The sequence below is a fragment of the Betta splendens genome, chromosome 22, assembly GCF_900634795.4.
Source record: "Betta splendens chromosome 22, fBetSpl5.4, whole genome shotgun sequence".
Lineage (NCBI taxonomy): Eukaryota > Metazoa > Chordata > Actinopteri > Anabantiformes > Osphronemidae > Betta > Betta splendens.
Genome location: NC_040900.2, coordinates 7074587 through 7100164, shown reverse-complemented (window position 1 = coordinate 7100164; position 25578 = coordinate 7074587). Strand labels below are relative to the sequence as shown.

The 25578-nt window shown below is 51.7% G+C and overlaps 1 protein-coding gene across 1 annotated transcript in view; it reads right to left on the bottom strand.

Moving 5' to 3' along the window:
• The window catches only part of ppp2r3a (protein phosphatase 2, regulatory subunit B'', alpha), a 34137-nt gene extending 8559 nt beyond the window's left edge, over positions 1-25578 (bottom strand). The window contains 2 exon segments of the mRNA XM_041069202.2: positions 5157-8425; positions 25317-25578. Coding sequence (XP_040925136.1) covers positions 5157-7745 — 2589 coding nt within the window. The 5' untranslated portion in view covers positions 7746-8425; positions 25317-25578.

The following is a 25578-nucleotide window of genomic DNA, read 5'->3' as shown; positions in this document are numbered from 1 at the left end:
CAGAGGCTGTTCTCGGTTGCTGTGGTTTTCCTTAAAATACTGGACTGGACGCATTCTCACAGCCATGCCAGTGGTTCTTAGCGATGTTTTTGAACCAAATTCCAATGTTATGCATGTTAATGCTGACAAATGTTGGGCAGGTACAGTACAAATACAAACATGACTAGCACTAAAGCCAGTACAACCCAGACCTAAGGCAAAAACATGTTTGTTCTATTTGGCCAGAAAAGACTTTGAGACAAGCTGAAAAGTGTGTGTCTGTACTGAAAGGTGCAGATGTTCCTTCAATGCCACAGATCCTGGGTTCCTTGGGTCTTTTACATCTAGTATAATGGCTGTATACATCTGCAACTGTGTTTTAGGTTAACATTTAGTCGCTAGCAGGCTTTTATCTTCCCCCGAAGTGGACAAGGACACACAATCACTGGTGCTATCACTTACTTATCAACAAGCCAAAGCAACAGAGCGAGATACGGGCACCAGCAAAGACGGGGGGAACGACGAGGATGGAAACGATCCACGTGTGCATCCACTCCAGAACCTTTTTAATGCACATAAAGTTGAGTTTGAAACTATATTATTTCAGCCCATAAGAAGTGGCAGGAGCCATTGCCCTGAGCACGGACAGGAGCCAGTCAGCTAATGTTTAATAACAAGCAGCCAGGCTTTTTATTCTCATACATGTGGGGATGGGGGGAAAGGTCTCCATTACCTTCTTGGGACTATCTTGGGATTCAGAGTGAGTGAGCTAATCGGCTGCAGTGATGGGCTTCAGCCTGGAGCTGTCACTGGTGGTCACTCAGAGACCTCCCACAGCCGGTGGCAGAGCCCAGCTCTTTATTTAGACAGAGGAGTAAAGACACAAGGATCGCCCATTTTGGGGCACGGCAGACTATAAAAACTCTAAAAAATGATTAATGCTGCATCGTGTTGCGCAAGCATTTGAGTCATTATTCCGACGCAAGTTGTTCCTCTATGTTGAAACTGACTAAAATTAGCATCATAAATGTGAAAACGTACATGATGCCAGGTTCAGGTTGACCTGTAGATGGAGCTAGAGATCCTCTTCAGTTCACATCTGAGCCAGGACTGGGTGGTACAGCTCAGCGGGGTCTGAGACTCACTAGAGGGTCCTCGCTCTCCGCCGGTTACCCACCCTCACGGCTCACACACAACAGGACTCAACAGAACGTGCTCATTGGGCCTCGTCGGCTTAGATCTCACTCGTTTTACTTCTTTCGAGCTTCATGAATCATTGTCTGAGAGATTGAGTGGCTCGTGTGACAAGAACCAGATGCCTATAGATCACCAAGGAGGAGACTCCTGCTCCAAACACCATGAAAAACTGTTACCAAATGCAAATATGTCTAGAAAAATGAGAAAAACAGGGTCAAAATTTGCAGATTAGACTTCATTTGTACGTGAAAATGTCCTTTTTCTTCCTCCTGAATCTATTCTCTGGTGCGGCGTGGGTGGAGTTGGGCGTACGCTGACTTTTCAAATGAAGAGGACGCTTGGACAGTGGAGTGGAGAGACGGGTGAGAGCAGGGGTGACACCGAGTCAGCCACACCTACACAAACACTCAAAAACAGGGTTCTGCAGGGGAGCCCCTGTAATATGCAGGGGAAGGGGAGTCCCACCACGTACCTCCCACTCACACACATGTTGTGCTGGTTGCCGTGGCGACACAGAGGGAGGCCCAGAAACTTACTCACCCCCCCCCCCCCACCCCCACCCCCCCGAGTGTGAGATCCTCAGATAAAAAGCTGAACTCCCAGAAAAACAGTATGCACACAAGTAGTCGTGTGTGTGTGTGTGTGTGTGTGTGTGTGTGTGTGTGTGTGTGTGTGTGTGTGTGTGTGTGTGTGTGTGTGTGTGTGTGTGTGTCTGTGAGAGGAGCTGGAAGGCGTCCCAGCATTCACTGGGAGTGTTGAATTATGATGTCACTTGCTTAAAAGTGCTGTGAGTGAGTATAAATGTGTGTGCAGATAAGTCTACACTAAGTAAAGCAGTGAAATTAATGAAGTCCATCTGAGTGTGTGTGCTCATTTCTTTTTATGGTTGCGTCTCCATTTTAACTTTAAGGAGCTGTGCTGTGTGATGGTGAAGGTCTGGGTCATGTATCAGTCTCATCCTCACAGCTACACAAAGACCACTGTCTGTGTGTGCGCGGGTGTGAATATCCCATTGTCCGCACTAACCTTGGGTATGAAGTGTATCGGAAAACTCCCCTCACACACAGCAACACTGTCTGGGAGTGTATTGTCCGCGTGTGTGTGTGTGTGTGTGCGTGTGTGTGTGTGTGTGCGTGCGTGTGCGTGAATGGTTGCATTCATCCGTGCGCTCGTGCACCTGGGTTGAAACGGGGGGTCTTTCCGCGCTTGGCCGAGGTTCCCGCTGTGACCTTATTTCCTGCAGCAGAGGTGATGTCATCCTGGTCCAACCTAGAGTCAACAACTGTACGCTGCACCCCCCCCCCCCCCCCCCCCCACACACACACACCAGTGTCATCTCACTTCTTCTCTAACTCCCTGCCAAGTCCTCGCTCATCTACAGCCAACTCCTCGGGTAACTGCATCCCCCGCCGTTCATTAATTCTGCTCTCCTGTCTTTTGTCTCCGTTCCGTTCCATCTGCATGTGTTTTTCTTTATCGCTGCTCGTGTCCTTCCTGTGCAAAAACACAGCGCTTTTCGGGGGAAGGTCACCGGTTCAGGTCTCTCAACTGGCTGGAAACCACAATCTGGGTCCAAGAAGGGGAACTTTCAACAACTCAACTCAACTGATGAACTGAAGGGCACTTGAACCCTGAACTGCTTTTAGATGTGACTTTGTCAATGTGCTACTATGTAACACAACAGCAGGAATAAACCCTTGTAATCAGTTTCAATTACCTGTGTTTCTGGAAGAATTCTGCAATAAGAGCCCGATCTCATACGAAGTAGAACAGAAAGCAGATTTAATTAACTTTCATTTTTCAGAACCCGCCAACGCAAAAGTAAAGCTCTACCTCCTCCGCATCAGCTTCCTGAGGCCAAACCCATGACACGCCATCCCTCCCGCCACCACTCTGCATCTTTAAAGCATGCTGGTCAACGTCACATGCGATTATCTCATGTTTCACCAAACCATAGTCCGCTCCGAGTTTCACTGTTGCTGCCTGATGATTTACGTTCGTATCTGTGCAGATTAATGGCTCTGCCCCGACAGCTGCAGACAGCCCTGCATTAGTCCGTCAGCTGCAGGAACAACAGTAAACACGTACACGGATAGGGATGGGTTCCGTGTCGTCCTAATGGGCTTGGCAGAACCTCCCGTCTGAGCGGAGATGTGTGGGTCGGTGCCACTTGTGCGACGGGGGCTCGACTCGTTTGCAGCGTGACTGGCAGTTTAATGCGTAGCCGCCGCAGGAGGAGGTGGCGGCGCTGAGGAACATTAGCATAAACGCCGGCGCCGGAGTTGGTGTAGAGTGTCGGGGAGCTATTCCCACACTGAGCCGTGACCCACGGTGGCACCGGGTCGGCTTTCAAACGGCCACGCACGCTCCTGCGCGCGCAGGTGAACGCGGGAGGGTGCGTGAACACGCGCCGGTGCACGTTGGAGGCGGAGCCTGGATGCACGCAGACGGGCCCCTCCCACACCCGCGCACACGCGTGTGCAGGCTCATTTACGCTGTGGCGACAGTGTGTCTGTTAGCAGGATGCCATAGTACAAGAGGGGTGGACAGATTTAGGCCTCCCTCACACTTAGCTGTGCCAGGGGCGGAGGCTAACGATACCATTAACACTTGGTGTGCCAACTCACACCCCCCCTCCTCCTCCACCTCCACCCCCTGCTGTTCCTCTCGCCGGCCACACAGCAACAACTGTTGGGGCCGCGCTCCCGAAATAACGCGACAGCCAATCACAGGTCAGCGAGGCGGTGGTCAACACCGGCCGGCTTCCTGACCGCGGGCACACACACAGAAGAACAGGCGCCGCACATTACGAAGAGGCCGACAAACAAAGCTGAAACAAAAGGACGGCGGACAGAGGAGGCATGAGTAACGGTGTGTGTGTGTGTGTGTGTGTGTGTGTGTGTGTGTGTGTGTGTGTGTGTGTGTGTGTGTGTGTGTGCGCGCGCGCGCTGCCGGTTCTGTTCTGACTGTGGCAGCTACCATGGTAACCTCATAAATAGGTGCCCTACATATCAGCAGGGCATAAGGTTACGCAGCTCGGTAAATAAACACAGCACTCAAAGCCGCAGAAGAGGAGTGGAGAGTGAGGAGACGGAGTGAAAAGCAAAAAAAATAAAAATAAGGAAACTGGTGGAACGAACTAATGAAACGCAGAGAGGAGAAACTGACAACGGTAACGATCTGACACTGGGTGTTTGATGCTAATGTGTTTTTGTCTGTCACGCATAATTACCTCAAGCCACAGCGTGCTGGTAAATACCCACATCACAGACGGGCCGAGGTGACCCCCCCCCCCTCCCTCCGGAACACACCCCTAAATTACTTTTAAATGTCCCCCAAGGAGGAAAGGAGGGTCAGCGCACACACACACACACACACACACACACACACACACACACACACACACACACACACACACCGAACAAAGAGCCGCTCCCCGACACAGTGAGCTGTCCTGTTCCATGACTCCCATTATTCAAGCTCCAAAACGAGAAACGGCATCACGGCTAATGGAGACGACTCATCGCGGCCCATCAATTTGCAGCGGCATCGGCCCCGATGTGTCACAGCAATGATCCATGCAAAGGCTGAGCGCAATAGAGGCTGACTCTCAGGCTTTCCATTAGTCATTTAGCCTGTCTGTCTCACACTGCTGCACTGTTCACTTAGACTTCTCAGCTTTTACTGCCGCCTATTTGTGTTGATCATTTGACACTTGCTAGTTATTTACTCTGTTACTGTCATAACAGCTTATAATACACCTGTGATTACTGCACTAACTATCGAGCTAAAGCCTTAAGAATGAGGCGGTGTGACAGATTTAAGTTAGGGTTCACCTGAATCTGTACACAACAGATCTGTAAATAAATCATATTATTGTATGATCTTTAAATGTAATAACTGTCCGTGTCAGATCAAATCAGCGATGCACAGCTGTAAACCGTGTATATTATTAGTTGAAAAACTAGTCTTTGACTTACTCTGATCACCTCTGGGGTCTGCTGGATGAGGAGGCCTGAGCCGAGGTCACCACCGGCGACGGCAGCGTCCTTCGTGGCCACGGCAGCCGGTGCGTTCACTGACTGCGAGGAGGAATGCACGCCAGCTGGAGCAGGGACGTCGCCAGCGAGGATTTCTCCGACTTCGTCATCCGCGGCCTCAGTCGTGGCCTCGGGGACGAGTGTAGGCGGCGGTTTGGGGGCTTCGACTGTGGGCTTCGGTGCAAGTTCAGGTGCAGAACTGCAGACATCTTCAGGTGACGGTGCTTTTTCCAGGGGGTGCTTTGATGGAATAGCTGGGACTGCTTGTGGGGGCGTGGATGGAGCAGCGGGATCAGGTGCGTGTGTGCTCTCCGTAGACTCGTCAGCCCTGGCGGTAGTAGCCAGCGTATCTTGCAGGAGTCTCATCACCTCCCTCTCTTTCCCACTGTTCCTTTCCGCGCTCCCTGTGCTCCCGGCTCCAGAATCCACCAGCTCCTGGGCAAAGCTTTCAATGCTCTCCAGGATCCTCAGCAGCAAGGCCCCGTCCTCCTCCTCTCCTACCACAGCTTCTCTGCCCTCTCCATGAGGAGGAGCGCTGCTCGAGGCGGGTCTGGAGCTGGGGCCGTTTGTGGCCAAGTGTCCGGCCGGCTGCTGGACTTGCAGCGGAGTCATTTTGGGTTGAGCAAGGGCACCAGTGGAGGCCATCATCTGGCCCCCGTCTCTCTTTCTGGTCTTAGCTGGAAGAGGAGGTTCGGCGTTTCTGGGGTGGCTCATACTGTGGGAGAGGTTTTCCAAGTCCATCAGCAGCTTGTCAATATCGTCATTCCTGTGAGACGCAGCTTTGGGGGCCGTGACGGTCAGTGAGGAAGAGGAGGGCCAACTATTTGAAGAGTTATGGACTGTGTGTGACTGGGATAGATGCATGTGCTGACTGAAGTCAGTCCCGTTTTTGTTATGAATAGAGTTCACTCCTCTTGCGTGAGTGTGCGGCGTCTGCTGTGAGATCAGATCCGGTATCTTGCTTACATCTGCTTCCTCCTCCTCGATGTAGAGGGCCTCCATGGGGGACGCTGGAGGAGTGTGTGCGTGAGGGGAGACCGGTGAGGTGCGCAGAGGGGAGGAGGGGGAACTGGACAAAGAGCATGTGGCAGACGGGGGCGAGAGCGTGTGCTGAGCTGAAGAAGGGTGCGGATGCTGTAACCCATTGGTAAGAGCACTGGTTGTGGAGCTGTGGACTGGTTTGGTGTGGGTAGAGTCCACTTTCAAAGTGAACGAGGCGGACGATGAAGTGGAGGTGGGGACAGTCTTTGGGATGGGAGGCGATTGCACCACATCCTCGTAGCGTGGAGGCTGCTCATTGCCAAATATTGGAGAGTAGGGTCCTTGCTGGATGGAGTGAAGGGTGTTCACCAGCTCAGCCAGGTCACTGTGCCCACTCCCAGCTGAGGTCCCACCCAAACCTCCGATGCCCTCCAGCTCCAGCGGCAGCCTCTTCAGATACGAGCTGAGCCGGGACATCACCGCCCGATACATGCTGTCGGGACTTGCTCCCCCGTCCTCCGGTTCGCCGCCAGCTTTGCGTCTGATGCACTGCTTGATAATGTCGGTGCATTTCTTAAGGTCTTCCGAACATTTAAGCAGGATATCAAGGCAGGCACGGATGTCCTCCCCACCTGCACCCCCGGCGCCCTCGGCCCGAGTCTTCTCTAGAAGACGGGCTATCAGGTTCTCTTCTCCCAGGGTGCTGCGGTACAAGGAGGCCACTGTGTTTAGACTTTGGTCTAGTGACCCGACACTCGACAGGCTGCTTGCGGAGCCGGTGCTCACTTTGGTGATGGTTGACAAGCTGCTGGAGTTGGACTTGTGCTTCGCCTCCTCCAGCCCCATGCCTTTGCCGAGCAGAAACGGCGGCGTGTTCTCGTCATTAGGCGTCGCCGCGCCGTTAGCCGCGCCGCTCGTCCCGCCATGAGTCGCTCCGTTAGCGGCGACGCTGGAGCTGAAGTTGCCGTAAATGATCTCCAGGTCAGTGGAGCGACGGCTGAAGGAGTCGGGGCGGACCTTGCGACCCTTCCGGAAGGTGACGTGGCTGGTAGAGGAGATGCGGAGCTTATCGAAGGAGAACTCTTTCAGCTTCCCACTGGCCAGATTTATGGCCTCCTCGGTAATGTCCTTCAGAGAGCCAGACGAGCTCAGGTTCCCAGTCGACCCGCCGCAACTTGGGGTCTTTTTACTGCGCCACGTGGGACTGTCTTCCCCCAGAGACAAATTACCACTGCTGCCGGCCCTCTCCAGGCCACCGTTATAGGCCGCATCCACAGAGATGATCATTTTCCCATGGCCGGGAAGCTGCTGAGTGGCCGTGCTACGGGAGTGCACGGGTGAACCGTTGGCGTCGGCGTACGCCGGGTCGGGGGCGACCAGCAGCTCGGAGCAGGTGCCGCGGTGCGCAACAGTACAGTCCAGTCCCTGGGACAGCGCCCCACATGGCCCGGAGCAGTAGTGCACCGCGTGGGAGTGGGAGCGCCGGTCCACCACCACGCTGTTGTAGCAGCTCACGCTGCTCACCACCACGCGATAGGCTGCTGCCATGACGTCCAGCGTGCTTCAGGGCCCAGGAAGGTAATATAATATCAAACGGGGAAAAAAAAACATTGAGTTGAAAACAAATCCTAATGAAATATGATGTCTTTTACCTCCAGAATGACAAGTAGCAAAAATTAAGCAACATAAACTTCCAAAATTGGTATCTTTCCGTGCGTGCACCCAATGGAGCTTTAAAGAGTAAAGAATTCCTTGTCGGAGAAGTCTGGGCCTCTCAATAACAGCTGGAAGGTTCCTCCTTTCTCCACAGGCACCTTTTCCACTTCCTCCCTAGCAGCAGCTCATTAGCCACTAATGATAGCCCTGGAGAATGGTGACAGCAGAGGATCCAGCTGGGGTATCACCCATCCCTCCACGGAAGCAGCCCCGAGGGCTTGATCCGAGGCCAGCGAGGCCTTAACATCGCCCCAGCCTGGGCTCATCCCCTGGGCAATCAGGCGTCGGAAGGAACCCCTTATCTCACTCTGTGGTTTGCAAAGTCCCGACGACGCTGAAAAGTGCTCCAACACAGCTGCGGAATAGCGGGGGACCAAGCCCAGATGGCCAGCTGCCTCCTTCCCCTCTGTGAGTCAGTGTCTGGATCGGTGTCACTCCTGGAGTCTCTCTCTCCTCCTCCGTCTCCCAGTGTCGGCCATGTGTCGTGTGCGTTCGTAACAGGAGGACGCCGCCTGCGAGTCAGCAGAGAGGGGAGGATGGGGGGGGGGGGGAAACAGTGGAAGACAAAGAAAATCAGTAAGGTTGTTATCAAGAACACTCATAAATGTGAATATATGGACAAACTCCAGCAGATAAACCCTGAAAAAGAGGAAGGAAGACATTAAAAGCTTGAAGGGTTCGGCAAAAAAAAGAAATGACAGGTGTGGCAGAGGGAGAAAGGCCACCGGCTGCTTTCACATCTCCCATGGAAAGGTAATAAAGGTGTGTTGGTCGGCTTCACTCCGCTTTATTTCATTCAGCCTCAAGTCCCTTGAGAAAACAAACCGATCGACTGGAGCAGACAAGCACAAACACATACCGCACGCAGGAAAAAGCCAGACCCACGCTGCCGGAGACAGACGTTACAGTGCCACCTCGCATCACTGGGTCAGTTATTAGGAAGTGCTGAGTCTGAGTGCTAGAGATCAGACAAACAGGCCTGCAAAAATGCGACTTTCATAGCGAACCACTAACTGAGCAGCTTTTAGCTGTCAGGTTGAAAGAAGCCTGTCAGTCCTGTAAAAGTCAAGCAGTACGTCGCCAGAAGGCTCAAAACGCAGTGAACCTCCAGCGGAGACAGGAATGATTTAAAGCTGTGTAAAACGTGAAGAATGCATCATGCTATGCTCTTCTGATATGTACGGTATATTTATATGATATATACGATATTTTTATGAATAGGAGTTTCTTACTAAATAATGGGAAAGAGAGCAACAGAGGAGGGGGGAGGATGATTAGTGGGTGGGGGAGAGTGAGTGGCACCGGGTGTGGGGGATCTGTGGCACCTGGAAAAACAACTAGACACCGTATGGAAAAAACAGGCGTCCGTGTCGTGTCTCCGTCCCGCCTCGCTCTCCTTCCTTTCACTCTACAAAAACACACACACAACAACTGGATGCTGCAGGCTCAGCCCCCTGGGCGTCACACTGCACTCTCTGGCTCCACTTGAAAGTTAGACATGTACTTATGTGCATGCACACACACACACACACACACACACACACACACACACACACACACACACACACACACACACACACACACACACACACACACACACACGACGGTTGACTCACAACCCTCCCGCCCTGCTGTACACACACTTAACATCTGTGTGTATGTCTTAGTAAACGCCAGCTTCCCAAAGTGATATTGAGCATGCAAACAAACTCCACCGGTGTTTATAACGCACACACACACACACACACACACACACACACACACACACACACACACACACACACACACACACACTGCCTTCCTGACAGATAAGAGAAGAGACGGTCCATTAGTCAAAATGCACATGTTCTATGGTGTTTTTCCAGGATCTAGAGCCAAAGCAGTGACTGGCTTTTTCTGGATATAGTTTCTGTGCTGAGATCTTCCTGAGGTCGCGTGGAGAGATCAGCCGTCAGCTGTCGCCGACAAGCAGGAGCTGGGAAAGGGAAGGGAACAGAGGTTACGCGTGATAACCGTCCTCCTCTCCACCTCGCTGGGTCCCTCCTTTCACGCTTCGCTCCCATTCTCCCCCTTGCACTGTCGGTGGGAGGCTCCTGCAACACCAGCGTGTCCCTGCATGTGCGTCTGCGGACGTGCACGGGAGAGGCTCGAGCACCGTTGTGGCGGCTTCGCCCGGCGCGCGTGTGCTGGCGGGCACTCAGTCAGTTTTGGAAGTCCAAACATCGCCTCGGGGAGAGACGACAGGCCCGAGCAGGCCCGCTCGCACAACAACAGAGTGAGCCGGATCAGAGCCGGGGAACGGGCCTCAGACACGGACAAGCAGCTCAGCGTCTCCTATGAGAACCCAGCTGCTACTGAGGAGGGATTAGTGGACTTCAGAGGAACACACAGTCAAAAACCCACAGTTCAGCAGAAGAGAACTGTCATTAATTGTCGACTTGTGAATAATTTTCCGTCATCTCTTCCATCACTTTCCCTGTGTCCAATGATCTCCATGCGGTCCTGACCCACTTCTCCCCTTTAATCCCCGCGTGAATCATTTATTGTGACTTCTGAGAGCATGTTTCAGCGCAGACACGCCGTTCGCACGCCGCGCATTGATCTTCTCGCCGCGCGTCAATCAAGCGCCTCGCTGGCAGGAGGCCGGCGGCGCCGACACAGACAGTAACTGTGGTAAACAGCTCCGTCCGTGTCAAAGCGTGGGCCACTCTTTAATAATCCTCATATTCTACCAGCGTCAGCTGGAGAGAGAGTCGGGGACTAAGAATAAGAAGATGCAGGTGGGGAAAAAAGGAAATACTCAGTTCTGAAAGGCTAAAAGGACTAAAACCGGCACATGCAGCAGCACCGTTTTCATTTCGGAGCCTCCATCTTTCCTCGCAACCCCCTCCAACGTCTAATGAAGCAAGAATACCACAAAGCACACGGCATTTAAATGTGACATGTAAAATGCAGCCGTGCTGTGAGCTGACAGTGCCAGATGCACAAGGCCATTAGTCTTCTTAGAGCTGGGGTTTTAGGGGGTCTGGGCTGCAAAAAAAAAAAACAGCTGGTCTCACACAGAGTCAAGTGAGGAGCAGCTCTGCAAACCAGACGTTTGTCCACGAGCCAAAAGACACAGAGGAGGAGAATTAGAGGCGATCTCCTACCCGATTACAGATACGAGCGTAACAGAAACGCCTGAACTCACCTTTATTCACAGTAGGTGGTGAGACGCTGTAATAACTGCAGGACTGAATGTGTGCGGGGACGAGCGCATGTGTGCGTCTGGCAGAGGCCCGTGGGTTCTGTCCTCACGTCTGGACGAAAGCCAGGCTGCTCAGAGCACAAATCACTGTGCTCCGGAGACACACACACACACACACACACACACACACACACACACACACACACACACACACACACACACACACACACACACACACAGCTGTTTATGATGAAAGCAGCACACCCTGAATAATAGCACCGGTCCCAGCATTTGGTGAACAGCACCAACGCGCATGCACCCGGGTCCAGACCCAGAAGAACCAGCCGTGAAAGCATTTCTACTGTAAACACAGAGAGGAAGCAGTGAACACAAAGAGGATTGATTTCTATTTGTATAACAGCTATACACATTACTGTTATGGCCGAGGCTGAATAATGTGTGAAATGTAAAGCAGACGACCCCCCCAAACGACCACACGCTCCTACTGTACGGGCTAAAATGGCAGCAGACTGCTCTATAGCGGTGCAGCTGGACCCCAGGGAGACCAGGCTGTGTGAATAGCTCAGCAGGTCATCAGGAACAAGAACCCCAAGGAACACACACAAACACATGCTAACACAATGCATCCCCGGAGGGAAGGAGCTGAGAGCAGCGAAGAGGATGTTGTTGTGTTTCTGTGCAGATGAGGGAAATCAGTGACTCACATATGTTCTTGTCCTTAAAGGTCTCCTGGTTGAAAAACACCCGGCCGACACGCGTGCGTGCCCAGATCGCGCCGTTCTGATGCAAAGGGCAGGAGAACGTGCACCATGTAGATGTGCAGCCCTGCAGCAAAGCCGTGATAAGAAAAGCTGGCGTGAGCTCAAGAACTGCCAAAAACCTGCAGACACACACTTTGCACAGCAGCACATTCTGCACACAGCTTCTGACACCGCTGCACTGCAAACACAATGGAGTGTAAGTCTGTCTGAGTACACACACACACGCACACACACACCTGCTCGGCCCTCTTGCCTTCGCGCTGACTGGAAGCCAGTCTCTGCTTTGGCTTGCTGCTAATTTAAAGAGCACATTTTAGGTGATGTCATGCTTTTGGCTGCGCTCTGCTAACACACAGACACACACACACACACACACACACACCACTGGCACCGTACGTGAACACAAATACATCTAATGTAATGCACTGAGACAGCTGACCTTGATTCAGCCACCTACAACCCAGACCCGAAGGCGAGCAGCACACACCAGCCACTGCCAGCAAGAAACCAGACAGCAGAACAGCTGAAAAAGTTCTGTGTGGAGCAGTGTGGACAGAAATCAACAAACTGATGCACGGGTCAAAAGAAATCTCTGCATCTATTGGGCCCGGATCCAGCGTTCGGTACATCTACTTCATGAATACATTACTGCAGCCTCTGCAAGCCTTCTGCAAAAATGGATTAAGACAAGAAAAGTGATGGACAGAATTTTTTCTAACTAAATAAATAAATGGGACTTGTTTGTCTAAAACTAAGTATCCTACATTATATGAACGTTTGCATATCACCCACTGTGAAGTCGGCCTGTGTTTCATTCCTGCAAGCTCCATCCGAGAAACACTCAAAACATCTCTGCTTCTGATGTTTTGACGGCTGGCTGCTGTTCACAGTTCAGCTTCCAGCGCTTTTATACCAAGAAACTCCTTGATGCACTTCAGCCCTGATGGTTCCTGTTAACCCGGCTCGACCCTAATAAAGACATATAGGCAAAGCAGCACAACGGCAGCGTTCGCGTACGGGCTGGACTTCGCCTCCCTGACCTAATGTGATTTTTATCTCGTCGTATCGGAGGCCTTGTTTGACACCAGCTGTGGTGGGACGAACACAGAAGCACCAGACAAGACTGAAAACCCAGGAAGGGAGAGGAAACGAGGCGACGCGGTCCCAGAACCAGGCCAAGCCTCACATCCACTGCTGGTCGGAGCTGAGGAACTCGTTACAGAAAGCCCTTTTCGCAGACATTCCACGGTGCTGCTTCACTAACAAACATTATTCAAAGAGAAGGCCAAGTGCACCACACACACACACACACACACACACACACACACACACACACACACACACACACACACACACACACACACACACACACACACACACACACACACACACACACACACAGACGGAGATGGAGCAGGCATCATCATGACCGACACCAAAACCCACTCTGACGCATCATTATTTCCAATCACGTTCCCACTGTTATTGACCCGTTGGAGAGAGACAAGGGCTCAGATCAAAGCTGCGAACCAAATGAGCGGCCTGCTGGGAGGACAGAGGCAAGGGATTATGGGTAGTTTCACATTCTTTTCTTCACTCACATTTACTTGTTACTCTCCACACGCACCTACGGAGGATTAAATATAACAGTGTGCCGTGTGTGTCACTATGGCCTTCAGGGAAATGAAGTCCCATCATCCATCAGTAAATGCAGAATCACATCACGTCGGGCGTCTTCGAGCGGAACCTGCCTGTGTGTATTAGGAGGGAAAGACTGGATATGTCCCCATTCGAACAGAAATCCATATAAGAGCATGTTTAGACTGGGGAGCCGGAGCCAGACGAGCGCGAGGGCCGCGGACGGTGCGTAAGAGCGAGCCGACTGCTGTGCCTGTCCGTCAGAGGGTCACATGAGGAGCAGATTAGGGTTTCTAACCGCAAACCCCAGTCGTCAGAGGGAGGGAGAGACGAGGGAAGAGGAGCCGTCGTGTTCCGGCCCAGCACTGACTCACCCGTCGTTATCTCACTCACACACACACACACACACACACACACACACACACACACACACACACACACACACACACACACACACACACACACACACACACACACACAGAACCACATCTAAATGCGGACTTTGTGTCGCCGCCTTCCTCGCATGCTTCGTACCTCTTCTGCCGCACAACATGGAGGCGGCCAATCACGCGAGCGGGATCCGCGGCAGCCGGACACGCGGTCCGAATGGCCTGCGAACGGCGGCTTTGGCGAAGTCGTGGATCGACCTTTTACCGTCATTAAATATGATGGGGTCTGGTGGTATAATGTGAGCCGACGATCACATGATGGAGCCGCAATAGTTAAGCGTGAACGGCCGCCACAGGCCAGACCGGGCCTCTAATCAGGAGTTCCATGATGCGTTTCAGTACGACAAATTAGATCTAAATTGTCCTAACAGTCCTTTAATTTATAGTTCGGCTAGTGGTTTTGAGCTGCTGTACCTCCAGGACCCGGACTAGGAGTTCTGCTTGTATTACAGCTGCATGAGAACCACTCAAAAAGTGGCCTGTGATGGGTTTCGGTTTTCAGCTCCTTCAGCATCAGAGCCAGAGCCGAGGTCATCGAACTGCTTCGATCCTTAGGTGGAATCAAGACTATTTATTGTCAAGTGGAGTTTCAGCTGGATTAGTTCTGAGCCATCACTTTAAACCCGTTAGGAGGATATTTTACAGCCAGCGACACAAACAAGGCCATAAAACGGGCCTCGGCTCACCTCTCCCTCAACTCTGCTCTCGCGCCTTTATTAAACTTGTGGTTGCACAAGTCGAGACAGTCGTGAAGTTTTAATGTATAGTGAACAGTTAATGTGACTCATGGCTAATTTTAGAAATAATTAGAGTCGTGTATTAGCAGAAAAAGAAGAAGCTCAACCTCTGATTCTGCCTTCGCCTCCTGCTCTGTCCGACTCTGCGCTGCCTCTGTTACTGGGTTATTCTCCTCCCCAGTGTTAAGTGCATCTATTCTTAGAGTTATGTTTGTACATGTGACCCCAGGCGCTCATGGTCAAATGACCGGCTGCGCGTTTAAGGCTCCCAGCGTCACCTCATCGAGATGAGATCAGGTTCACGCCTGCACGTCCATCGATCGCCCCATTCGACATTTCCCCCTCTCCTACTCCTTTTATCTGGGTTTTAAATCCGGCTGTCTGGGTTCTTCGGGTTCTTTGGTTTCGGTGGGTTTAGCCGAGCCGGCGGTTGCGGCGCTGCAGCTAAGCTTGGGTTTAAGGCCGAGACTTTCCTAACAGGAAGCGGGTCCGCGTTGCGGCACATGGCGGTCGGAGGAGATTGCACACGTGAGTTGAGTCAGCGCAACTGGCGCAAGTTACCAAGAATCAGTCGAGTTCCAGGTGAGCGTCACCAACACATACAGTGATGAGGATTCTAACTTAACATTAGATGAAAATCAGAGGCCCGGTGTGGTTTTTTTAGGCTTTTCAACACATCTGCAGGTTGCATTTACATGCGTCCACATGTGTGCAGCACATCTGTTTGTAATATGGCAGCACAATGAGATGGATTTACCACATGGGCTGACTTCAGTCTGACTTATTAGAGTCCAATAACGTCAACCCAGGACTCAACACAGCGCTGAGGAGCGGATCACTGTCTCCGCTTTTATTGCGCGCGCACACGGGGAACGTCTCCACGACCCGCTCAGTCTTGCCGGTCCGACACCATCCTGCATATCTGCCCTCGGGCCACAAACATGCACACACGTTTCTGTTACCGGAAGGCTGCGAGGATGAAGACGATGAAGACGACGGGTGGCTCACCATACACATTCGACGTCACGCGGGCGCCGCGTTTAGAAGCTAACGCTGCTAACACGCTGAGCGGCACCCCAGCGGGTCACGCGCCGCCACCCCGCCCGCCAGAAGCCACGTCGATTATAGTATTATTGGATCATGAGTAAAAGGACCTGTACGATCAGGAGCTGAAAGCCTGGAGGGTTTTTTCTATATATGCAATGGAAACACAGGGAAAAGTGTAACTAAGCAAAGTCTGAGCTGCTTTTGTTAGTTAGCAAACCTGCGTCAAGTTTGCACCAAAGTCTGCGATGAAGAGGAACAAAGCCACGTAACAAACTATAGGATTATATGCTAGAAGTTGTTTTAAACTACACTTTTTGTCCCTGAATGCCTCACACTACATATGACCCTAAACGTCTCACGCCTGGACATTACATTTAAGAAAAACTAGCTTCTCCCACATGTCATCGACTCATACCTCAAAACTTGAAAACGTGTGTGTGTGTGTGTGTGTGTGTGTGTGTGTAGCCGGGAAGTTGTGCACATCAAGCAGGCATGTGGGTGTCGTTTCTCCTCCCGCTACTTGCCAGTAAATACTAGAAAAGTGAAGGTGCGTGTGTGTTTCCACACAACATGAATCGACCGAGATGCCGGCAGACGCACAGTCATGCAGTCGGTGTAGTGCCAAGTCCTCACACACACACACACACACACACACACACACACACACACACACACACACACACACACACACACACACACACACACACACACTACGCTTAAGCAAGGTGTTGCAAAAACACCCCCCCAAAAGACACGTTACAAACTATTTAATACTATTGATGGATAAACAGTGAATCGAACAGTTAAATGCTTCGCAGTGAAGGATGTGAGTTGTTGCTGACAATAGGCCTCAGTCTCAGCAGTTTTACTTCATGTGAAGCAAACAGCATCAGCAGATAAAACGCACAACAGATCGCACATAACAAGGAACTGATTTAAAACTGCTTATTCGATTGTGAAGTCATCTTCATATCACTGTTGAGATGTGATCTCCCACGGCTCACATTCACACAGACACTACTCTCTGTGAATCTGGCTGCAGCGGCGGCGGCAGTGCGACTCCTCTGGCCTTTGAAGCCAGGAAACCTCTGGGAACCTGGCTTCGACCCTCGCCCCGCCCCCGTCGCTCGATCCGCGGCTAAAGAGCAGCTTCCCAAACAGCCTCATTCTCGCTGCAAGCAGCTATTTTAAAGAGAGCTACCGGCCTTTGTGCCAAGTTAAGTCCACAAACTGCATCGTCTTTCGGGAAATACTTGCTCATTTCAAAAGCATCAGTCGTTCAGCCGAGCCTTTAAACGCGTCCAATCATCTCGGCGCTCTCTTTCCTACTGACACTGCACTGTTTGGGATTAGAGCTCTGGGTTTTAGCAGAAGCGATAGTCTGACTTGAAAGAGTGACGCGAGGACAGAACGAAGGAGAACCGGCCGTCTTTTCACCTCCTGCCCGTTTAAAGAGCAGCTAAACGGCTTCTGCTCGTACCTCCTCACCTTCACATCCATCACCATCTCCCTTCGCGAGGACTAAAAGGCATATTTTAGATTACTGGACAGGCAAAAACAAAGACAGAGAACTTTAAAAGGGACGGTGTGACACACGAGAACGCATCCTGACAGCCCTTTAGCGCGTGATTAATACGCTGGGAGGAGGCCGACGCTGGCATCATGAGATGTACAGACTATATATAATTCCTGATGCCTGAGGGTAAAGTAACCTGCATAGCTTTAATTCAGCCTCACTGCCACCGTGTCTATGGCTCTGAACGGCCCGCTTCGCCTCGGGGAGTCTTATCACTCAACTCTGTCCTCCATTAACCTCGCCTCCTTGTCTCCATTGGAGCAAAGCCACAGTGTCGGCGTTGAACACTGGACCTGGGATGTTATTTAGCCTCTTCGAGGACTTCTATCCACGACGCAAGCAGAGATGAGGAAGAGGAGGAGCTGCGGCGTGTTCGGGTGCGCTTCATGTAATTGTGCGCGTAGGTCATGGGAATATAAACAAGAGTGGAAAAAACACACACAGCTGTTGTGTTTGAGTCCGACCCTTCACCTGTGGATGATGTGGTCCCAGCCCCCCCCCACACACACACACACACACGCTGGAGGACACTCGGGTTCCCAGGCAGCAGCCCGGCGCTCGCTCGCGTCGCTCCCTGCACAATGTTGCTACAAATACACCAGTAAATCACTGCATAATCACCACGTTACCATGACACAATTGCAGTGTAATTATGCAGACGGGCCACATCACTGTAGTCAACATGAAGCTGAAGGTTGACGGGATGAATGCTTTAAAACACACGGCCTCTAATCAGGATGCAATCAAACGCGCACGCTGGGAACTCCACAGCCAAACAGTGGATTATTATTTCTATTGTAATTTTAACCTTGTGTCTTGTCATTCTACACGTGTGTAACTTCTAAACTTATCTGGAGGATCTATTTTTACTGCGTTGTCATGTAGGGCTGAGCGGAGCTAGGTTAAACAGGACAAAGTCTTGTTCTGTGGCGCAATGAAATATGTTGTAGTGTCAAGTGTAGGAGGCAGGAGGCTGCAGTCCATAGGGGAGGATGACAGAAGCTCATGAATCACCTTCAGACATCAAACGTCCGTGTCACTGTCACATCTATGAGCTGAGAAAAGCACCCAACCTAACATCTGTGAGTCACGGCAAGAGGAAACGAAAAGAGAAATAAATAAACAGAAAAATAGTATTTTATCGAAGCATTTTGAGGCAAAACAGGGACCACGGACTTGATGTTGGAATGATTCTTAACTGTGAAGTAATGGTAACACACAAGAGATCCCAATCATGTACCCTGGAAAAAGAAAGGCACCAAAAGTGAAAGGGAAGAAGAAGAGAGGCCTCCACAGAGCGATCGTGCAGGTGATGTGCAGCCGCACAACACGGCACCAGCAGCGACGAAGGACGAGAGCGCCAGCATCAGACTATCAGATGTCATCTCTCCAACGCACGGCTCTCACACACGCACGCACGCACACACACACGCACGCACGCACGCACACACACACACACACACACACACACACACACACACACACACACACACACACACACACACACACACACACACACACTGGATCAAAGGCGGTGACTCACGTCTCCTAGGGGCCTGTACCTGGACAGATGAGACGTCAGAGGAAGAAGATACGGGAAGAAAGATGAAGGAAGACGAGGGGCAAAGACGACAGTCAGCTAAATGTCAAAGGTCAGCTGAAGCCAAACCTTTTACAGGCTCAGGCTCCGTAGTGCAGAGGAGCGGTGGGACGAGTTATTTTTTCCAGCCAACTGTCAAGGGAATGTGGAGTAAACTCAGAAAAAAGCCTGGAAAAAGCTAAAATGCCTTCTTCCCAACAGCTTGGCTGAAGCTTACAAACAAGCTTCAATGTGAAAACTCACTCCGTCATCTCACTCGTGTCAATAGTCATTAATCTACTAGCAACATTCCAATGCTCGTACTGATGCTCGTATCAAATTCCAATGCTCGTACTGATGCACATGCAGCCAGACACATCGCGCACGTGACGGCACCAAGACTCCACCACGCAACATTTCCAGACGTTTCTGGGCTCTTGTGCGATGGAACTTAAATCCGCTTAAATGTTGGAAAGTGTTTCGCTCGATTGGTGAGACGTCAGCAAACTGCAGCCTCGCAGACGGCGTGTCGTGTGTCCGTCACGTCGGGAGGGGAGACAAAGAGGGAGAGAGGTCCTTGCGTGAGGATTCCTTAAGGTCTCAACTCCCAGCACGACGCGGCTCTAACTACCAGGAGCTCGCCCTCATCTGTCTGGGGTCTGCGTACGTCGGTCTCGCAGCACTGTCTGTAACCATGGCAACCGCAAGGATGTAGCTCTGACAATCATAGGAAGCGAGGGGACATTAAAAGATACCACACACACACACGCGCTCAGACGGAAATTTGTCTGTCTCCTGTCCGTGATCAAAGCGAAGGAACCGTCCCGCAGCCGGCGGCGTCAGGAGTCGCTCAAGTTTAACGCGTTGCTCAAGGGCAACCTGACCGGTTTACCTCCGCAGCCTCTCGGAGAACGGCAGCCCCTGCACCGACGTCAGGCCTCTTCCCTGGAACCTCAGGCCACAGAAACAAACCACTCTCTTGAAATTAGAAATCGTAGCGTGCGCTTGTGTTACGCAAGCGCTCCCCTTCGCCTCGCATCACCACAGGCTGCCTCATAAAGCAGACACACTGGGCTGATGCGAGGTTATATACTTCTCAGTGCTGCAAACACAGTCAATCTAGAGTACGAGCCTGTAACGGGCCTGTGCAGAGGCGAAGGGACGGCGTGGATGAGGTCGGGATGACGAGAGGAGCTGAAGGAGAACTAGCAGAGGCCGCTCTGAAATATTATACATACATCAAGACTTTTTTCAATACATCTATTTTATATATATATATATATATATATATATATATGTAGCCCCTCTGACTAGGGTTACTTGAGTAGAAAATGATGAGATGAGTAGTATCTCATCATTAGAGTAGAATCATCATATAGAATAGAGTGTATATACACTCTATTCTCACCCTCCGCGGGTGGTCTCATCCACTTTCCAAGCTCGGGTCCTCTACCAGAGGCCAGGGAGCTTGAGGGTTCTGCGCAGCATCCTTGCTGTTCCTAGGACTGCACTTTTCTGGACTGAGATTTCGGATGTTTTTCCAGGGATCTGTCGTAGCCACTCCTCCAGTTTGGGGGTCACTGCCCCTAGTGCTCCGATCACCACAGGCACCACTGTGGCCTTCACCTTCCAAGCCTTCTCCAGTTCTTCTCTGAGCCCTTGGTATTTCTCTAGTTTCTCATGTTCCTTTTTCCTGATGTTGCCATCGCTTGGTATTGCCACATCCACCACTACGGCTTTCCTCTGTTCTTTGTCCACCACCACAATGTCTGGTTGGTTCGCCATTACCATTCTGTCAGTCTGGATCTGGAAGTCCCACAGGATCTTGGCTGGCTCGTTCTCTACCACCTTGGGAGGTGTTTCCCACTTTGATCTTGGGGTTTCCAGTCCATACTCCGCGCAGATGTTCCTGTATACTATGCCAGCCACTTGGTTATGGCGTTCCATGTATGCTTTGCCTGCCAGCATCTTACACCCTGCAGTTATGTGCTGGACCGTCTCTGGGGCCTCTTTGCACAGTCTACACCTTGGGTCTTGTCTGGTGTGGTAGATCTGGGCCTCTATGGCTCTGGTGCTCAGGGCCTGCTCCTGTGCAGCCATATATATATATATATATATATATATATATATATATATATATATGTTTTACCTAGTAGAACAACAGCAGCCCTACAACGATGGGCAGATCCACTCTGGCCGGAGGTATCTCTCTTTTATGGGTTTGTGAGCTGTGCTGAGCTACACGGTGCTGTGCAGCAGGCACAGACTTACACAGACTCACACAGACACACATAGACTCACACAGACACACACAGACACACAGTGGTCAGACTGGCAGGCAGAAGGAACGGGATCTGACCAGTCCAGCAACCAGGCACACGTCACTGCTTTGACCAACCGCAGCTTCTGTGTGTGTGTGTGTGTGTGTGTGTGTGTGTGTGTGTGTGTGTGTGTGTGTGTGTGTGTGTGTGTGTGTGTGTGTGTCTACCAGTGTCTCAGCGCGTGGGCTGTGAGTCTGTGCACACGGGGATTGTGTTACGGTGCGTTCAGGGCGGCGGGGAGTGGAGGACGCAGCATAAACAACGCAGGGACTCCCTGGGCCTGTGTTTACTGACCGAGATAAAGGCTGTCATTCCTCTCTCACCACCAGCCTACTTGCTCCTTCGCCTGACGGAGGGAGGGAGGGAGGGAGGGAGAGGGATGTGCTTAAGCCTTGGCACTGTCACAGCGATCTTATCTGGCCAATAAAGCTTCTTGAATGGCTTTAGATTAAACTGAGGGGGGGGGGATGCAGAGAGGTGCAACGGGGTCATTTCCTCCCCCCCAGGGGAGACGGCTGCCCTCCGTTTCTCCCCCTCCTCCCCCGACCCTGCGCTGGATGCCGGCTGGCATGACGAACGGGAGCGAGGCCTGAAATAGCCCCCCCCCCGTCCGTTTCCCATGCTGCACCCGAGGCATTTCCGTGGAAAAGCAAATTCCCAAAGTTGGATCAAATACTTTCGCTGGATCTGTCTTTCCAACATCCCCCCCACCACTCCCCCCCCCCCCCCCCCCCGTGCGTTTCGCCGCCGGTCCCTCCACGCTCCTCAGGCTCCATCGCACCATCGCCATCGCCCCGTCGCTCGCGCACATTTACACATCGAGGAGCCGCAACCACACAATTGCTCTATAAACAGCAACGCTATTAAACACAGGCTCCGAAAAAGAGAACTACAGAGGGGAGAATTAATGAAAAGAGCAGGAGTAAAAGGAGCAATAAATTATTTTTAGCCTCGGAGCCGTTCACGTCTGGAAGCGGGAGGAATCCCAGCGCTATGACTATGAATGGTGTTGTTACTCAGCTCCTTCTTCCTTTCTGTCTCGGCCGCTGGAGCGACGCCTGCTACGCGCTCACATGTGCGTGTGTGTGTGTGTGCGCGGCGCGGACAAAGACAGCCAGTGTTGACAACGCAACACAATCGGGCCCTCAATGGACGGCGATTAACTCGCTGCACACAAACACACGCACATTCCTCAGCGCGCGCACGAGGAGCGCTCGGCGTTCGGCCGATCGGCCACAATGGGGTTAGTCAATGAGCAGCAGGGGCTGATGGGAGATTTGTGAATCACAGTATCCGTGCTCGCCGCCCTCTCCCTCTGTTTTTTCCCAGGGTGCATCTCTCAGCGGTTAAAGGTGCTTAGAACACACCCGCGGATGAATCACCACATCGTGGGCTGGGTCACTTCTCCAACACTGGCACTTTGTTTATTTGCCTTTCAGATTCTGACCTGAACTACAACAATGTAAGTTTTCCAACTCACACCTCAGATGCATAATAATTGATAGGCACTGTCTGTATCTTCCTTCTGTTGAGTCAGTTTTCCATTAACTATAGGCAGAAACCTTCGAACTGGTCCCGCTTGTTGAGCTCCAGGCTAAAACCATAAAATCTGTCTCCTGTCACATTAACCCGCTCCAATGGTTCGCCACAAACCACAGCATGACAACAACAGGTGAAGTGCTTGTGCTGCAGCATCTCTTCCTCTTAATCACCCTCAAATAGGAGAGAACACAGAGCGCGGCTGCAGGAGCCAGACACACGCACGCTTCTCACCAGCGCACTCACACTTTCCCCGTCACGTCTTCATTTTTAGCAGGCGCATGGAATACGAGACGACCGCCCACCCACACACACACACTCACACTCGCTCACACACTCATGCATATGCTGCTGGGAAATGTGAATGACTGTCGCTGCGAGTGTGTGAAGACCGTCGCACAATGGCGCCTTGTGCTGCTGAGTAACCAGCAGCTCTCCACCAGGACAGGCCGGCACACGGTGCACGCTTTAAAGCCACGGCGCACCCTCACGTGCAGCCAGACACGCGCACACGCACGCACACACACACACACACACACACACACACACACACACACACACACACACACACACACACACACAGTGGTGTTGGGCGTGACGTAAGTCATAATTACACGTGAAAGTGCTGCGAAAACGGGACTTAATTCAAATTGTGGGTTGGGTCTGGCTTCTCTTTGTGTTGCACAAATCGCTGGGTGCCTTGACTCGGGGAGGAGTCCCGACACTCAGCAACAGGGAGCGGAACCTCCTCCAGGGCACGTAAAACATCCCCAACAACTTCTACCTCCTACGTCTGATCGGACGTTCTCACGTGGAAGCTAAAACCTAAAAATAATCCGCTACTTGTTGCGCTTGCTTTGGCAACGAGAGACAAAAACAGATACGAATAGAGGTGACGTGCGAAGTAATGACCAGGACGTTTGAGTGTGATCTGTGACTCAGCTCCACAGATCCGACCTACATCTGTCTGGCCTGAACCGCAGCCACAGCCATATCTCCATTACATCAGCACCCAGGTTCCTCCAACGAGACTCTGCCCTCATGCACTTATGTGAGAAATGGATCAAACCCAGATTAATGTCACACACGCACACGCACACACACACACACCACACACACACACACACACACACACACACCAGGTTTGGGAACAGCGAGCACCTGTGAAAAGACGCACATCTGCGAGGGACTGTGAGAAACCACTGCTCTCGCTGAAGCTCTTCCAGGAACGAACGCAGACGCCCACAGGGCGTTCAGTCGAGCAGCAGCGGACGGAGAAAACAAAAAGGATGCATTTAAACCGAGGACCGATATTAGCGATCCGCTCATAATGGATAATGATAGGAGAGGACGGCAGCTGCTGATCCGCCGTCACAAGCCTGGCGTCGGGAGCGACGGCTCGGGCTCAAACGTGTTGAAATCCCATGATGGGAGGAAAAGCTCATCTACAGCTGGCAGTGGCGGCGGAAAGATGCGAACTGCACTGTGAACAGTGTGAATTCAATGGCTTTCCCTTGTGGCTTGAAGCTAATGAACGTGTTTGGACACAGAGTTGACGTCCGGGGCCCCAAAGCTACTTCAAAGCTCTCTTCTGCATCCGTGACTGAGGTTTAATTGAATTAATGCCCCAGCTAATTGTTTTACATGTTAACGAGTGCAAGTGTGAAAGACCAGAAGCCACTTGTTGATTGCTTTCAACTGCTGGGTCAAAGCCACGTGTGGGATTTGGGAAATTTAAAGAACAAATACTTCCTCTGTTCACTTGAATGGGCTTATTTTAACAGAAGAAGGAGTTTGAAGCATTTCGCGGTAGTTGTTCCAAGTCGCTCATTAATTGTCTCACACACACACACACACACACACACACACACACACACACACACACACACACGCGCACAAACTTCCACATTCCCCACAGTTCACGCAGCGCCTCTGTGGCCTTCCAAGAGTCAGCGTGTCCGGCCAAGCTCAAGTTACAGGAGACGAGATCCTCTCGCTCCGTCCCATGCAAACACACACACACACACACACACACACACACACTCGCATCGGAGCATCCATCATGTTACGGACGCATCCATCACGCAGCCAATCCAAGCGCTGAGGTCATTAACGAGAGAAAAGACGCCGAGCCGACACGAGACTCGCTCAAAGTGTGTGTCTATGCATGTGTGTGTGTGTGTGTGTGTCACATCTATTCTAGGAGAATTCCAGAGGGGAGACCCTGTGACTGAGCCCCAGCTCATAGGATCTGACAGGAGAGCACCCATGCACACACACAAAGGCTGGTGTCCGTTTAGATTTTCTGACATTTGCTGTATTTTTTTGTGCATTTTAGGAAAAAAACCTCTCTCTAATTTCATTGGTGCATTGACCAAATAAACAAGAGCTTATTCAACTTTACATCCAGCTTCTGTTCTTAGGATGCAAACTGAGCCCCGAAGTGACTGTATTTAAATCGAGTTAAATGAGATTAGATTCATTATCCCTTGTCGTAATTCAACAGCTGCCTTTTAAAATGACAACAACCACGATAGCTTCCACTCACATCAGTGTCTTCGCCGTGGACAGGTTTCCCTCCTCAACGACCCGCTACCATCCGCACGTCCAGTCTCCAGAGCGGGAGAGAGGAGCACGCGTCCACGCACGCGTCCACGCGCGCACAAATCCGAGCGCGCAAACGGCAACACTTCAACAAACGCGCCCTGCTTCTCGCGAACACGAGCGGAGCGCGCGACGTCCCCGCGACGCACGAAGCGGCGCCGGAGACGCGAAAGTTTCCGAGCGGAGCGACGGGGGAGCGCTCGTTT